Below are 16,597 nucleotides of genomic sequence, written 5' to 3' on the forward strand. Positions count from 1 at the left end.
CGCCAACTTTTCTGTGAAAGGATTATTCTGGAAAGGACGGGCCTTGCAAACCTAGGCTGGGACAGGTGTGTGGTCTCCGACAAAACCCAGTGCCTGACGGCCCACATCCCACCGCCACGCCCTCGGCAGCCAAGGCAGCCCTCCCCCACACTGATCCGGCACAGCAGGTGCCCCAGAGCCCCGTGATGACCCCACGAGGGACAGCGACCCGGCACCACGCCAGGGGCACTGCATGGGGACCAGGGGAGGGAATTAGCTGTCCAAGGGACGTACGATGTGCCACTTTGTCTTGCCAAAACCCTGCCTTTAGAGGTGCCTGGGGCCCCATGTCCGAAACGCACGGTAGCCGGGACACCCTCGAGGGTTTTGCCAAACTCATCGGTTCCCGTGATCTGACCAGAGTTGTGTAGATGGATGTGCTTCTTGAGCAACCAGGAGCCCACAGTTTGCTGAGGACCCTAACTGCCGGGCACCGTGAGAGGGGGCCGGGCTACGGGAGCCCGGAGTGTGGGGTGCACACTCCCTTCACCGACGCTGTGACCGATGGCATTTGCAAAGTGGCCACTGCAGTATTTCCAGGACCACGGGCTCCTCCATCACCTTGCCCTGCCCCATGCAGGGGGCGGGGTCTGCTCCCCTCCCCAGAAGCCCAAGGGTCTCTGTGAACTCCGTGGGGATGGGGGCACAGAAGAGCCATTGCTGGATTCCTAAGATCAGGACCTAAGGAGACGTGGCTTCTCGTGGGAGTCAGGCCCTGGGCCCAGTGCAGCCGTCCAGCTACGGCCAAGGTGCCATTCTGGGGAGCCCCGGGGACCAAGCGGGCCGGACCCACCCAGCCAAGGCCCCAGACCCCAGGAGGAGCCCAGAGCCCTCGCTCACATGAGTGTGAGCAGGGCAGAGAGCCTCGGACCACAGGCCGAGGGCTCCAGGCACACCCACAGCCCAGCAGGCCCGGATTGGGACTTGGACGTGGTGCGGAGGCGTCCCCATCGAGGCCTAACACCGCAGGAAGTGGCAGCCTGGGGTGCACACTGTGGTTGTCCAAACACAGGGGCTGAGGGGTCACGGCCCCCTTGCACGGGCAGCACAGGGACCACACAGGGTCTCTCAGCTGCAGGGACATTTTCAGGTCCGGTGACCACCACGAACTCTGTCCCTGCACATCAGGCTTCTGTCTGTCCTCTAGGGTAGTAGCTTCCCTCTGACCATGGGCAGATGACCGTGACCGTGGCTGAAGCCAGAGGAAGACAGCGTCCCACCAGGGAGGCCACACTGCTGAGTGGACGGGACAAGGCCCAGGGCGGGGCCTCAGGCTGTGGATGGGTCAACCTGTGCCCACACCACACGCCCAGGTGAGAGCGGGGTTCCTGTGCCCTCCTTTGGGACCACAGCAACCCCCCAGAGCCCACCCCCGCACACCCAGGCCCTTGAGACAGAAAATACCCAGAAGAAAAGGGAACTTCAGAAAGCGTGTCGCCGAGCCACCTAGTTTCAATCCTGTTCTTAGTCTTCCCACGGCTGCCTGGGGGCTAGGAAGGGGGCTATGGGCACAGAGCTCAGCTACAAGGAGCCACATGTGCCTGGGGCCAGAGCGGGGAGGGCCGAGGTGCTGGGGCCAGCCTTCCGTCGCCCCAGCCCTTGGTGAGTAGGCTCCGCACGGAGAGAGGGCGGCGTGGGGGCAGCAGAAGCAGCCCAGGAGCCAAGGAGAGACGGGGCCCCACGGACGGGCCGGAGCAGCCAGCATGGGGGACACAGGCTGCCTGGGGGCCAGGGCACCGGCCAGGGCAGGGACGAGGGAGGCATGGGCCGGAGCGCCCACGCCAACATTGCTGGACGCACCGGACGTGGCAACTGGGCCTTCAAGGAACATGATGGCCATGGTGGGCCTGAGGCCTGCCCTTTGCCATCTGTGCTGGGAGCCCAGGGCTGGGCTGGACTGAGCTACTGCAGGACCAAGGCCGACGTGGACAGACAGGCCTAAGGTGAGGGCACAGGGAGAGGCCGGCCCAGCACAGGGGAAGAAGAGGACCCCAGATGGCCCGAGGGTCCTGTCCAGGACACTGGGGCCAGCTCTGGCCCCAGGCCAGGGTCAGAGGTGCTGGCCATGGGGTCCTGGGCTGCAGCACATGAGCCGGGACAGAGCACGAGGGGCTGGCAGGGGCTCCCGTGTGCTCAGAACCCAGACAGTAGCACAGGGGCAGACGGTCAGGAGCCAAACCTGGGCTAAGGAGTCTGGGATGGGCAGCTGAGACCGGGGCAGCCCTAAGAACACACAGTAGTTGCGGGCTGAGCTCGCCTGTGGGGGAGAGGTCATGGGGCAGCAAGGGCAGAAGGCAACTGTGGTCCATTAGCTCCAAAGACCAGTGGTGGAGTTTGTGTAGGTGAGCAGGGGAAGGGGGAGAGCAGAAGGGGCAGGGGGAGAACAGGAGGGACTGGGTGTTGCCCTGGGAACTCCAGGGGAGCCCACAGAGCTGGTACAGATGAGCAGGGGCAGGGGGAGGGCAGGAGGGGCAGGGGAAGCCAAGAGGGGCAGAGGCAGAGCAGGAAGGGCAGTGGGGAGAGCAGGAGGGAAAGGGCTGCCCCAGGAGCTCCCAGGGAGCACACAGAGCTAGTACAGGTGAGCAGGGGCAGGGGGCAGGGCAGGAGGGGCAGGGGGAGGGCAGGAGAAGTACAGCTGCCCAGGAGCTCAGGAGAGCCAACGGAGCTTGTGCAGGTGAGCAGAGGTGGCAGGTGGAGAGCAAGAGGCATGGGGCTGCCCCAAGAGCTCAGGGAGCAGGCAGAGCTTGTGAGGGTGAGCAGGGGGTTGGAAGGGGAGGAGGAGCAGGGGGAGAGCAGGAGAGGCAGGGAAAGAGCAGTAGGGGCAGGGGGAGGGCAGGAGTTGTAGGGGGTGGCCCTGGGAACTCCAAGGTACTCAGCAGAGCTGGTACAGGTAAGCAGTGGCAAGGGGCAGGGAGGAGGGAAGGAGGGGCAGGGGGAGAGCAGAAGAGACAGGGGAGAGCAGGTGGTACAGGGGGAGAGCAGGAGAGGCAGGGGGTTGCCCCAGGAACTCCCAGGGAGCACACAGAGCTACTACAGGTCAGCAGGGGCAGGGGGCAGGTCACGAGGGGCAGGGGGGAGAGCAGGAGGTACAAGGGCCACCCCAGGAGCTCCCAGGGAGCACACAGAGCTGGTACAGGTGAGCAGGGGCGGAGGGAGGGTGCTGAGGGGCAGGGGAAGGGCAGGAGAAGCTCAGCTGCCCCAGGAGCTCAGGAGAGCCAGTAGAGCTTGTGCAGGTGAGCAGGGGTGGCAGGTGGAAGGCTGGAGCGATGGGCCTGCCCCAGGAGCTCAAGGGAGCAGGTAGAGCTTGTGAGGGTGAGTAGGGGCAGAGGGAGAGCAGAAGGGGTAGGGGGGAAAACAGGAGGGACAGAGGCTTGTCCCATGAGATTCCAGGAAGCACACAGAGCTGCTACAAATGAGCAGGGACAGGGGAGAGAGAAGGAGGTGCAGGGCTGCCCCTAGAGCAACCAGGGAACACAGAGAGCTGGTACTCATGAGTGGAGGCAGGGAGGAGGGCAGAAGGGACAGTGGGGACAGCAGGAGGGACAGGGCTGCCCCAGGAGCTCCCAGGGAGCACACAGAGCTGGTACGGGTGAGCGGGGGCAGGGAGGAGGGGCAGTGGGGAGAGCAGGAGGGACAGGGCTGCCCCAGGAGCTCCCAGGGAGCCCACAGAGCTGGTACAGGTGAGCGGGGGCAGGGAGGAGGGCAGGAGGGGCAGTGGGGAGAGCAGGAGGGACAGGGCTGCCCCAGGAGCTCCCAGGGAGCCCACAGAGCTGGTACGGGTGAGCAGGGGCGGAGGGAGGGTGCTGAGGGGCAGGGGAAGGGCAGGAGAAGCTCAGCTGCCCCAGGAGCTCAGGAGAGCCAGTAGAGCTTGTGCAGGTGAGCAGGGGTAGCAGGTGGAAGGCTGGAGCGATGGGCCTGCCCCAGGAGCTCAAGGGAGCAGGTAGAGCTTGTGAGGGTGAGTAGGGGCAGAGGGAGAGCAGAAGGGGTAGGGGGGAAAACAGGAGGGACAGAGGCTTGTCCCATGAGATTCCAGGAAGCACACAGAGCTGCTACAAATGAGCAGGGACAGGGGAGACACAAGGAGGTGCAGGGCTGCCCCTAGAGCAACCAGGGAACACAGAGAGCTGGTACTCATGAGTGGAGGCAGGGAGGAGGGCAGAAGGGACAGTGGGGAGAGCAGGAGGGACAGGGCTGCCCCAGGAGCTCCCAGGGAGCCCACAGAGCTGGTACGGGTGAGCAGGGGCGGAGGGAGGGTGCTGAGGGGCAGGGGAAGGGCAGGAGAAGCTCAGCTGCCCCAGGAGCTCAGGAGAGCCAGTAGAGCTTGTGCAGGTGAGCAGGGGTGGCAGGTGGAAGGCTGGAGCGATGGACCTGCCCCAGGAGCTCAGGGGAGCAGGTAGAGATTATGAGGGTGAGTAGGGGCAGAGGGAGAGCAGAAGGGGTAGGGGGGAAAACAGGAGGGACAGAGGCTTGTCCCATGAGATTCCAGGAAGCACACAGAGCTGCTACAAATGAGCAGGGACAGGGGAGAGAGAAGGAGGTGCAGGGCTGCCCCTAGAGCAACCAGGGAACACAGAGAGCTGGTACTCATGAGTGGAGGCAGGAAGGAGGGCAGAAGGGACAGCGGGGACAGCAGGAGGGACAGGGCTGCCCCAGGAGCTCCCAGGGAGCCCACAGAGCTGGTACAGGTGAGCGGGGGCAGGGAGGAGGGCAGGAGGGGCAGTGGGGAGAGCAGGAGGGACAGAGCTGGTACAGGTGAGTGGGGGCAGGGAGGAGGGGCAGTGGGGAGAGCAGGAGGGACAGGGCTGCCCCAGGAGCTCCCAGGGAGCCCACAGAGCTGGTACAGGTGAGTGGGGGCAGGGAGGAGGGGCAGGAGGGGCAGTGGGGAGAGCAGGAGGGACAGGGCTGCCCCAGGAGCTCCCAGGGAGCACACAGAGCTGGTACGGGTGAGCGGGGGCAGGGAGGAGGGCAGGAGGGGCAGTGGGGAGAGCAGGAGGGACAGGGCTGCCCCAGGAGCTCTCAGGAAGCACACAGAGCTGGTACGGGTGAGCGGGGGCAGGGCAGGAGGGCAGGAGGGGCAGTGGGGAGAGCAGGAGGGACAGGGCTGCCCCAGGAGCTCCCAGGGAGCACACAGAGCTACTACAGGTCAGCAGGGGCAGGAGGCAGGTCACGAGGGGCAGGGGGGAGAGCAGGAGGTACAAGGGCCACCCCAGGAGCTCCCAGGGAGCACACAGAGCTGGTACAGGTGAGCAGGGGCAGGGGAAGGACAGGAGGGGCAGGGGAAGAGCAGGAGAGGCAGGGCTGCCTCAGGAGCTCAGGAGAGCCAGCAGAGCTTGTGCAGGTGAGCAGGGGCAGCAGGGTGAGGGTAGGAGGGACAGGCAGCTTCCCCAAGAGCATCTGGGGGCACACAGAGCTGGTACAGGTGAGCGGGGGCAGGGGGGAGGGCAGGAGAGTCAGGGCTGCACCAGGAGCTCAGGGGAGCAGGCAGAGTTTGTGAGGGTGAGCAGGGGGTTGGGAGTGCAGGAGGAGCAAAGGAGAGCAGTAGGGGCAGGGGGAGAGCAGGAGGCACAGGGGAAAAGCACAAGGGGCAGGGGCAGGAGGATAGGGACAGGACAGGAGGGGCTGGGGGGAGGACAGGAGAGTCAGGGCTCCCCCAGGAGCTCAGGGGAGCCAGCAGAGCTTCTGCCGGTGAGCAGGGTTCCTGGGAGGGCAGCAGGGGCAGGGGGAGAGCAAGAGGGGTAGGGCTGTCCCAGGAGCTCCCTGGGAGACACAGAGCTGGTACAGGTGAGCAGGGGCAGGGGGCAGGGCAGGAGGGCAGGAGGGGCAGTGGGGAGAGCAGGAGGGACAGGGCTGCCCCAGGAGCTCCCAGGGAGCACACAGAGCTGGTACGGGTGAGCAGGGGCAGGGGGCAGGGCAGGAGGGGCAGGGGGAGGGCAGGAGGGGCAGGGCTATCCCCAGGAGTTCAGGTGAGCAGACAGAGCTTCTGAGGGTGAGCAGGGGGTTGGGAAGGCAGGAGGGGCAGCGGGAGAGCAGAAGGGACAGGCAGCTGCCCAGGAGCTCCTGGGGGCACACAGAGCTGTTACAGGTGAGCAGGGGCAGGGGGAAGAGCAGGAGGGGCAGGGGAGAGGGCAGGAGAGGAAAGGTTGCCCCGGGAGCTCAGGGGAGCAGGCAGAGCTTGTGAAGGTGAGCAGGGGTTGGGAGAGTAGGTAGAGCAGGGGAAGAGCAGGAGGGGCAGGGGGAAGCCAGGAGGTGTAGGGGGAGACCAAGAGTGGCAGGGAAGAGCAGGAGGGGCAGGGCAGGAGGTAGGGGCAGGGCAGGAGGGGCAGGGGGAGGACAGGAGAGTCAGGGCTCCCCCAGGAGCTCAGGGGAGCCAACAGAGCTTGTGCCAATGAGCTGGGTTACTGGGAGGGCAGGAGGGGCAGGGAGAGAGCAAGAGGGGTAGGGCTGCCCCAGGAGCTCCCTGGGAGCACACAGAGCTGGTACAGGACAAGAGGGGCAGGAGGGAGGGCAGGAGAGGCAGGGGTGCACCAGGAGCTCAGGAGAGCAGGCAGAGCTTGCGAGGGTGAACAGGAGGTTGGGGCTGCAGGAGGAGCAGGGGGAGAGCACTAGGGGCTGGAGGAGAGCAGGAGGGGCAGGGGAGAACAGGAGGCACAGGGGAAGAGCACAAGGGGCAGGGGCAGGGCAGGAGGATAGGGGCAGGGCAGGAGGTAGGGGCAGGACAGGAGGGGCTAGGGGAAGGACAGGAGAATCAGGGCTCCCCCAGGAGGGCAGTGGAGCCAGCAGAGCTTGTGTAGGTGAGTAGTGTTCCTGGGAGGGCAGCAGAGGCAGGGGGAAGCAAGAGGGGTAGGGCTGTCCCCAGGAGCTCCCTGGGAGCACACAGAGCTGGTACAAGTGAGCAGGGGCAGGGGGCAGGGCAGGAGGGGCAGGAGGTGCAGGGGGAGAGCAAGAGGCTTAGGGCTGCCCCAGGAGCTCCCTGGGAGCACACAGAGCTCCTACACATGAGCAGGGGCAGGGGACAGGGCAGGGGCAGGGAGCAGAGCAGGAGGGGCAGGGGGGAGTACAAGGGGGGCTGGGGAGTGGGCAGGAGGTGCAGGGGGAGGGCAGGAGGGGCAGGGGGAGGACAAGAGGGGCTGGGGAGTGGGCAAGAGCGGCAGGGGGGAGAGGAGGAGGGGCAAGGGGAGAGAAAGAGGGGTAGGGTTGCCCACAGGAACTCCCTGGGAGCACACAGAGGTGGTACAGGTGAGCAGGGGCAGGGGGCAGGGCAAGAGGGGCAGGAGGAGAGCAGGAGAGGCAGGGCTGCACCAGGAGCTCAGGGGAGCAGGCAGAGCTTGTGAGGGTGAGCAGGGGGTTGGGAGGGCAGGAGGAGCAGGAGGGGCAGGGGGAGAGCAGGAGGGGCAGGGAGAGGGCAGGAGAAGCAGGGGAACAGGCAGGGTATGTGAGGGTGAGCAGGGGCAGGGGGAGGCAGGAGGAGCAAGGCTGCCCCAGGAGCCTCAGGGGTGAAGGGCAGAGGGACTGAGCTACGAGCAGCCCGGGACGAGGTGGGAGCTGAGCGGTACGGCACACAGAGACCACGAGGGCACGGGCCCAGGAGAGCCTCCCTGGACACGGGAGGGCGTGAGCCGCCTGCGGCCCGGTGGACAAGGTAGGGGGAGAGGCGAGCCTGGGTAGGAAGGTCTCTGGGGCTGAAGGGACAGGGGTGGCCACAGGCTTAGGCTCAGGGGCGCTGAACCCGCTCTGGAGGCTCGTGGGGATGGGGGACAGAAGGCTGGACGTGACAAAGCCAGGAGGGGTGGCTCAGGGCAGTGGAGCCGGTGCAGGGAAGGGGGAGCCTGGGAGTTTGAGGCAGGGCCGCCAGCCTGGAGTGTGGGTGGGAGGGGAGGCCAGGCAGGGCCATCAGACTTGGCAGAGGGGTCGGGTCTGGCGGGGGACGTGGGCTCTGGGGTGCTGGCACCGTGCACGAGAGGACAGCCAGGGCGGGGCAAGGCTCCCACCGGCACTGAGGGGCAGGCAGGCTCAGGAAAGACCTCTGCTGAAAGAGGGCTCTGGGGACAGGGAGGAGCTGGACAGGCCCCAGGGCACGGGCACTGAGTGAGCCCAGGAAGGCCTGAGGAGGGGCTCAGGGCAGGGACGGGATCCGGCGCCCGGGCGCTTTAGCTGCAGAGCTGACCCAGAAGATGTGAGGCCTGGAGGGCAGACAGCAGGCCACGACGAGGACTCCGGGCTGAGGGGCACGGGCAGCGGGTGGCAGAGGCCTGCTGTGTTCAAGAAAGGTCCCGCTGGCCCAGGGCAGATTCAGGCTGGGACAACAGGGCAGTGGGCTCAGGGCCTCAGCAGAGGCCCGTTGGGAGCAGGGGCCACCGGTCAGAGCTCAGACAGATGGCTCGCTCAGGCCGAGCACCCACAGGAAGCCCGAGTGGGGACCCAGGGGCTGGGCCCAGGAGACGCTAATCCAGCAGGAGGTCACCCAGCACCGACCAGGCCCATGGGGCCAGCGCGTGCAGCCGCAGATACACGAGGCCCTGGGGCGGCAGAGAGCTACGCCGGGCGGCTGGTCTGCAGACTTCCTGGAGGGCCACCCCAAGCCCGGGCACCTGATACCCTGCCCGGACCCTCCCAGGAGCGAGACCCTTGTGGTCACACGGCCTCCTCTCTTGCAGCCTCCACCACGGCCCCATCGGTGTTCCCACTGGCCCCCAGCTGCGGGACCACATCTGGCGCCACCGTGGCCCTGGCCTGCCTGGTGTTAGGCTACTTCCCTGAGCCGGTGACCGTGTCCTGGAACTCCGGCGCCCTGACCAGCGGTGTGCACACCTTCCCGTCCGTCCTGCAGGCCTCGGGGCTCTACTCTCTCAGCAGCATGGTGACAGTGCCCTCCAGCAGGTGGCTCAGTGAGACCTTCACCTGCAACGTGGCCCACCCGCCCAGCAAAACCAAGGTGGACAAGACCGGTAAGAGGGTGTCCACTGGGAGACAGGCCAGGTCAGCCGGTCCACCTGGACCCCGGGGCACAGGAGAGGCACCTCTGTCCCCCAAGTTCGGGGAGGAGGGCCTCTGGGCCTGGCTGCCTGGTCCAGTGTGAGCACAGGCCACACACCCCCACCATACTTCATCTCCAATGAAAGGCACCAGTCTGGGGACGCCACCCTGACTGGCCCTGTCCTAGCCCACCCCAAGAGCTGTCCCCACCCTTGGCCCCACTAACCTCCAGTGTGGTCTCTCTGCAGTGCCCAACGAACCATCCACAGAAGTACCCAATACCTGCGACTGTCCCAAATGCCCACGTGAGTCACCAGGGCACCACCTTGCACACCAAGGCGATGGCCCGCGCCCAGGGACTGCCTGGTGGGGGGAATGTTCAAGAGGAGCACCCCCCAAATGCTGACCCCTGCATTGTGTCTTCCACACCAGCTCCTGAGATGCTTGGAGGACCGTCCATCTTCATCTTCCCCCCAAAACCCAAGGACACCCTCTCGATTTCCCGGACACCTGAGGTCACGTGCTTGGTGGTGGACTTGGGCCCAGATGACTCCGATGTCCAGATCACATGGTTTGTGGATAACACCCAGGTGTATACAGCCAAGACAAGGCCACGTGAGGAGCAGTTCAACAGCACCTACCGTGTGGTCAGTGTCCTCCCCATCCTACACCAGGACTGGCTCAAGGGGAAGAACTTCAAGTGCAAGGTCAACAGCAAATCCCTCCCCTCCCCCATCGAGAGGACCATCTCCAAGGACAAAGGTGGGCAACAGGGCAGATGGGGCACAGGGAGGTCGAGTGGGGCCTGGCGGACCCAGGCCAGCCCTCCACCCTGGGAGTGACCTTCTGTGCTGACCTCTGACCCCACAGGACAGCCCCACGAGCCCCAGGTGTACGTCCTGCCTCCAGCCCAGGAGGAGCTCAGCAGGAACAAAGTCAGCGTGACCTGCCTGATCGAAGGCTTCTACCCGCCTGACATTGCCGTCGAGTGGGAGATCACCGGACAGCCGGAGCCAGAGAACAACTACCGGACGACCCCGCCCCAGCTGGACAGCGACGGGACCTACTTCCTGTACAGCAGGCTCTCGGTGGACAGGTCCCGCTGGCAGAGGGGAAGCATCTACACCTGCTCGGTGTCACACGAAGCTCTGCACAGCCACCACACACAGAAATCCCTCACCCAGTCTCCGGGTAAATGAGCAGCGCGCCCGGCCCCCCAGCAGGCCCCCGCGGGCTCTGAGCGCCCACCCCTGTGTACATCCCCCGCCACCCCCGGGCAGGCACCCTGCGTGAAATAAAGCACCCAGCACTGCCCTGGGACCTGTGACACTGTCGTGCGTCTTTCCGAGGCAGAGCTCAGGACACCCGGGCCTCTGGGAGGTGCGGGCAGGCCAGGCTCCGAGGCTCAGGGGTCACCATTCACGGGAGAGCGTGGGTCCCACCAGGGGCCGGGACCTGAGTGGGCAGGTCTGCACAGGCGGCCGAAACTCATGGCCGGGAGCCGCCTGGGACAGAGAGAGGGCTTGGCCAGGGGCTACTCAAGGCCGGAGGGGGCCGACAGGGAACGGAGAAGCCCTCAGAGCCCCTCAGGGAACGGGGCGCACGGTCTTTCCCACGTCTGGACCCGCCCAAGCTGTGGGACGCTGGCCTGTCCTCTTCCGCTGCTCCCCCCGTCCCCTGGACCTCTTGACAGCTCTGAGCGGTAGCTCTGTGCCAGTGCAGTAGCCAGGCCTGACCCATGCTGTGAGGACAGGCCCTCACCCCCCCTCAGATGAGGCGGCCCCGCCTGGCTTCACCCTGCCTGGGGCCAGGCCTGTCCACTCGTGGGGACACTCACCCCGGTGCCCCAAACGGGCAGAGGCAAGCAGTCCTGAGTGCCCAGGGGAGGGACCATCCCAGACACCCACATGGACGCTGAAAACAAGCCCCTCCCACTGAGCAGGGCCACCTTCACAAACACACACACACACACACGCACGCACACCTGACCCACCGGGCCTCACACGGGACAATGTGCCAGGGCCCAGACCGGAACCAGGCTTGGGAACCCTCACCGGGGGCCCCAGCCTGGTCCCCACCCCCTCCCACACCCATCGGCCGCTCAGCAGCCCATCCGCTCGCCGACCACACTGACCAGCCCTTCTTCTCCCCAGGACACTGGGGCCCCTCCCAACACACACCAACCCCCACCCCCAGCTGGCCCCGACACTCGCACCCACTCGTTCGCTAGGGTCACTCCCTGCCACCCTCTCGACCCTTCCCTGGGCTCTGCTGACCCTCCCGCCCTGCGGGCCGGGTCCCCAGGAGAACGGGTGTGGTGGTCAGGCTGCCTTCCCCCCAGACAGCCCCAGCACAGCGCAGAGCAGAGAGGGAGCGCGTCCCCACGGGCCAGGCCCAGGCGGGAGGATGGGGGCACCGAGGCCGGTGCCCTGAGGCTACGGAGGGCCGCGACCGTCACCCCGGGAACCACCCCTATGGGCAGGCATGGCACTCACCACTCCCTTCCTGTCCAGAGCTGCTCCTGGACGACAGCTGTGCGGAGGACCAGGACGGGGAGCTGGATGGGCTGTGGACCACCATCTCCATCTTCATCACGCTCTTCCTGCTCAGCGTGTGCTACAGCGCCACTGTCACCCTCTTCAAGGTGGGTGTCCCCGCACCGTCCCGCACTGTGGCCCGCTGTCCCAGCGCTGGGGACCCGCTGGAACCATGCCATCCCCACACTGACTCGACGCTGACCCCATGTTGCCCCCACGCTGACCCCACGCTGACCCCACGCTGCCCGCACGCTGACCCCACGCTGACCCCACGCTGCCCACACGCTGACCCCACGCTGACCCCACGCTGCCCTCACACTGACCCCCACGCTGCCCGCACACTGACCCCGTGCTGACCCTACACTGCCCCCGGGCTACCCCCAGACTGACCCCACGCTGAACCCAGACTGACTCGACGCTGACCCCATGTTGCCCCCACGCTGACCCCACGCTGCCCGCACGCTGACCCCACGCTGACCCCACGCTGCCCGCACGCTGACCCCACGCTGACCCCACGCTGCCCTCACACTGACCCCCACGCTGCCCGCACACTGACCCCGTGCTGACCCTACACTGCCCCCGGGCTACCCCCAGACTGACCCCACGCTGAGCCCAGACTGACTCGACGCTGACCCCATGTTGCCCCCACGCTGACCCCACGCTGACCCCACGCTGCCCGCACGCTGACCCCACGCTGCTCCCACACTGCCCTCACACTGACCCCACGCTGCCCACACACTGACCCCGTACTGACCCTACACTGCCCCCAGGCTACCCCCAGACTGACCCCACGCTGACCCCAGACTGACTCGACACTGACCCCATGTTGCCCCCACACTGCCCCCAGGCTACCCCCACACTGACCCCACGCAGACCCCACGCTGCCCCCACGCTGCCCCCACGCTGACCCCACGCTGCTCCCACACTGCCCCCATGCTGACCCCACGCTGCCCTCACACTGACCCCACGCTGTCCCCACACTGGGGACCCACTGGAACCACGCTATCCCCACACTGACTCGACGCTGAACCCATTCTGCCCCCACGCTGCCCCCACGCTGCCCCCACACTGACTCCACGTTGACCCTGTGCTGACCCCACACTGACCCACACTGGGGACCCACTGGAACCATGCCATCCCCACACTGACTCGACGCTGACCCCATGTTGCCCCCACGCTGACCCCACGCTGCCCGCACGCTGACCCCACGCTGCTCCCCCACTGACCCCACGCTGACCCCACGCTGCCCGCACGCTGACCCCATGCTGCTCCCACACTGCCCCCACGCTGACCCCACGCTGTCCCCACACTGGGGACCCACTGGAACCATGCCATTCCCACACTGACCCCACGCTGCCCCCACACTGGGGACCCACTGGAACCACCCAGCCCCACACTGACTCGACACTGACCCCATGTTGCCCCCACGCTGACTCCACGCTGCCCCCACGCTGCCCCCATGCTGACTCCACGCTGACCCCACACTTACCCCATATTGGGGACCCACTGGAACCATGCTATCCCCACACTGTCCAGACACTGACTTCATGCTGCCCCCACACTGACCCCACCATGACCCCACGCTGTCCCCACTGTGACCCAATGCTGCCCCACGCTGACCTCAGGCTACCCCCACACTGACCCCACGCAGACCCCACCCTGCCCCCACATTGACCCCACACTGCCCCCACGCTGACCCCGTGCTGACCACACACTACCCCCAGGCTACCCCCCACGCTGCCCCCACACTCGGGACCCACTGGAACCACGCTATCCCCACACTGACCAGACGCTGACCTCATGCTGTCCCCACGCTGACCCCACCATGACCCTACACTGTCCCCACTGTGACCCAATGCTGTCCCCACACTGACCCCATGCTGACCCCATGCTGTGGACCCACTGTCACCATGCTGTCTCCCCTGTGACCCCACACTGACCCCATGCTATTCCCATGCAGTCCCTACACTAACCCCACACTGACCCCACGCTGACCCCGTGCTGCCCCCAACTGACCCCATGCTGTCCTAACCGTGACCCAATACTGACCCCACGCTGACCACATGCTGTGGTCCCACTGTCACCATGCTGTCCCCACTCTGTTCCCACACTGACTCCCACGCTATCCCCTCTCTCCCCATTCCATCCCCATGCTATCCACGAAATGACCTCATGCTGACCCCATGCTGTGGACCCACTGTCACCATGCTGTCCCCATGCTGTTCCCACAATGACCCCATACTGCCCCCATTCTGACCCCATGCTCCCCCACGCTGACCCCACTGTGACCCCACACCGACCCCACACTGACCCCATGCTGTCGACCTACTGTTACCATGCTGTCTCCCCTGTGACCCCTACTGACCCCATGCTGTCCTGCTTGTGACCCCCATGCTGACCCCAGCCTGTCCCCATGCTATTCCCATACTGTCCCCGCAATGATCCCAGGCTTCCCCACACTAACCCCACGCTATCCCTACGCTGACCCGTGCTGCTTCCCACACTGACCCCATGCTGACCCCATACTGTGGACCCACTGTCACCATGCTGATTCCACTCTGACCCCATACTTTCCCCATGCTATTCCCTAGCTGTCCCTGCAATGACCCCACGCTGTCCCCACACTGACTCCATGCTGACCTCACACTGTCCCCACACTAACCCCACATGTCCAAACCGTGACCCGATGCTGACCCCACACTGACCCCATACTGCCCCCATTCTGACCCCATGCTCCCCCACGCTGACCCCGCGCTGACCCCACACTGACCCCACATTAACCCCATGCTGTCGTCCCACTGTCACCATGCTATCCCCACACTGTTCCCACACTGACCCCCACGCTCTCGCCTCTACCCCATGTCATTCCCATGCTGTCCCCGAAATGACCTCATGCTGACTCCATGCTATGGACCCACTGTCACCATGCTGTCCCCATGCTGTCCCCACACTGACCCCATCCTGACCTCACACTGTCCCCACACTAACCCCATGCTGTCCCCACCGTGACCCGATGCTGACCTCACACGGACACCGCGCTGACCTATGCTGTAGACCCACTGTCCCCATAATGCTGACCCCAGGCTGACCCCACAGTGAACCAATGCTGTCCTATAGTGACCCCATGCAGCCCCACGCTGTGGACCCACTGTCACCATGCTGTCCCCACGCTGTTCCCAAACTGACCCCAGGCTGTTCCCACACTGACCCCCACGCTATCCCCTCTGTCCCCTCCCGGTCCCCATGCCATCCCCATAAGACTCCCTCCCACTCAAGCGGTCCCGGGGAGGGGGGCGCCTGGAAGGGGGGCTGTCCTCGGGGGTCCCAGCCACGTCACCTCCTGCCCTCCTGCTGCAGGTGAAGTGGATCTTCTCCTCGGTGGTGGAGCTGAAGCGCACGATCGCGCCCGACTACAGGAACATGATCGGGCAGGGGGCCTAGGGCCAGCCGTCCCGGGCGGGTGTCAGCGCTGCCCCAACCCTGCACAGGATCCCGGTGCGTCAGCCTGCTGCCAGGCCTGCTCTCCCGCCCTCTGACCTCGCCACCCTCTGACCTCACAGCCACCCTGGGCCTGCGCCCTCGCCCTCTGGCCTCGCGGCCACCGTGAGCTGCATGCTGCGCCCTGAACCCCCGTTTGGAGAATCGCGGGGACGGCAGGTTGTGCCCCAACCTGAGCTGGTGGACGCCCGCTGGGCCCTCCACGGCGGCCGCCAGGCTACCGCTGTGGCCGCGCACGGTCAGCGGGCACGCTCATCCTGGAGGAGGCGGGCGGCTGGCGATCCCAGTGTCTGTCCGGCAGGGACCGGCCTCTGTGCGAACCCCGTCCAGGCCAGGCTCCGGGACGCAGGGTTTCCCCAGAGCAGCCACGTCGGCCCAGATCCTGAGGAAGCTTCCGACGTGTCACTAACGGTCAGTCAGATCTTCTGCGCCGGAGGAGACCGCGCAGACAAGGGCCTGGGCCTGTGGCTGCTGCGGGAGCCCCGTGGATGCCGGGGACAGAGTGACATCCAGCCAGACAGGCCTCCTGCAGAGGGGTCTGGTGACCTGGTCCCCGGGCCAGTGGGACACAGCCTCGGCGGACACAGGTGGAAGGTGCCAGGAGGCCAGGGCGGCAGGCCCAGCCCGCCCCCCCCGTGGCCGGGGCCTGAGTCCCACCAGGCTCGCGCGGGGGTGGGAGGGAGAGCCAAGCCCATGGCCGGGCGGACCCCCAGGACTGGCTCTCCGCCCTGGCTTTGGGTGGGTGCCAAGTCGGGGCCCCCACATGGGAAGAGATGGCCACGCAGGGGAGGAGAAGCAGAGCCCCCAGCCCCAGGGACAGAGAGCCCGGGGCTCCCACACATGGGAAAGCCACTGCCGAAGCTTGGCTAGCTTGTTTTATTATTTTAAATGTCTGGAGCTCGTTGATTTCCTTTAGCATTTCTTTTTCTTTTTCTTTTTCTTTTTTTTAATGACAATAAAATATCCTTAAAAACTCCATAACCGGCTGGGGAAAGTCTTCCTCTGTTGACGCGCCCCGTGACATCCACAGACTGGCCGTGCCGTGTGTCGGTCCCTCCAGCCGTGGGAGCAGGACCCCCGGCCCCTGGGGTTCCCGGGGGGTGAGGTGCGCTGCAGGCGCGAGGGGTCACGTGAGGCCTTGTGGGGCGCAGGGGGGGCATCCTGACCTGGCCAAGGGCACCGCAAGAGGCACCTATTGGGTGTGTATTAGCACGGGTTGCTAGCAAAGCACGACAGTCCCGTGGTGTGGACAACGCGCACTGATGTTTCCGCGACTCTGGAAGCTGGCAGGCAGACCCGGGTGTCATGGGGCCGGTGGCCCCTCAGCACGTAGACGCCGTGTCCTCACACAACCGGCCCGCTATGCGTGTCTGTGCCCCGACCTCCTCTTACAAGAGGAGGAGTGAGTCCATGGTGAGGACCAGTCACACTGGATCAGGACTCACCCTAGTGACCTCACTGTCACCTATTACCTCTCGAAAGACCCCATCTCCCAATACAGTCACATTCTGGGGTCCTGGGGGTCAGGGCTTCAAGATTTGAATTTGGGG

General features: G+C 65.8%; 1 gene segment (V, D, J or C); it reads left to right on the plus strand.

Annotated features, from left to right (window-relative positions):
• Positions 1-1,559: 1,559 nt before the first annotated feature.
• Positions 1,560-15,125, plus strand: LOC124512453 (immunoglobulin heavy constant gamma 4-like). The segment is given in 7 exon segments: positions 1,560-1,641; positions 8,694-8,984; positions 9,261-9,317; positions 9,445-9,774; positions 9,883-10,203; positions 11,526-11,656; positions 14,907-15,125. Coding segments are annotated over 7 exon segments (1,281 nt in total).
• The last annotated feature ends 1,472 nt before the right edge of the window (positions 15,126-16,597 follow it).

Source organism: Lynx rufus, unplaced genomic scaffold (genome assembly GCF_022079265.1).
Source record: "Lynx rufus isolate CCGP_SWC_20201006 ecotype Redwood Valley unplaced genomic scaffold, mLynRuf1.p SCAF_17, whole genome shotgun sequence".
Classification (NCBI taxonomy): Eukaryota; Metazoa; Chordata; class Mammalia; order Carnivora; family Felidae; genus Lynx; species Lynx rufus.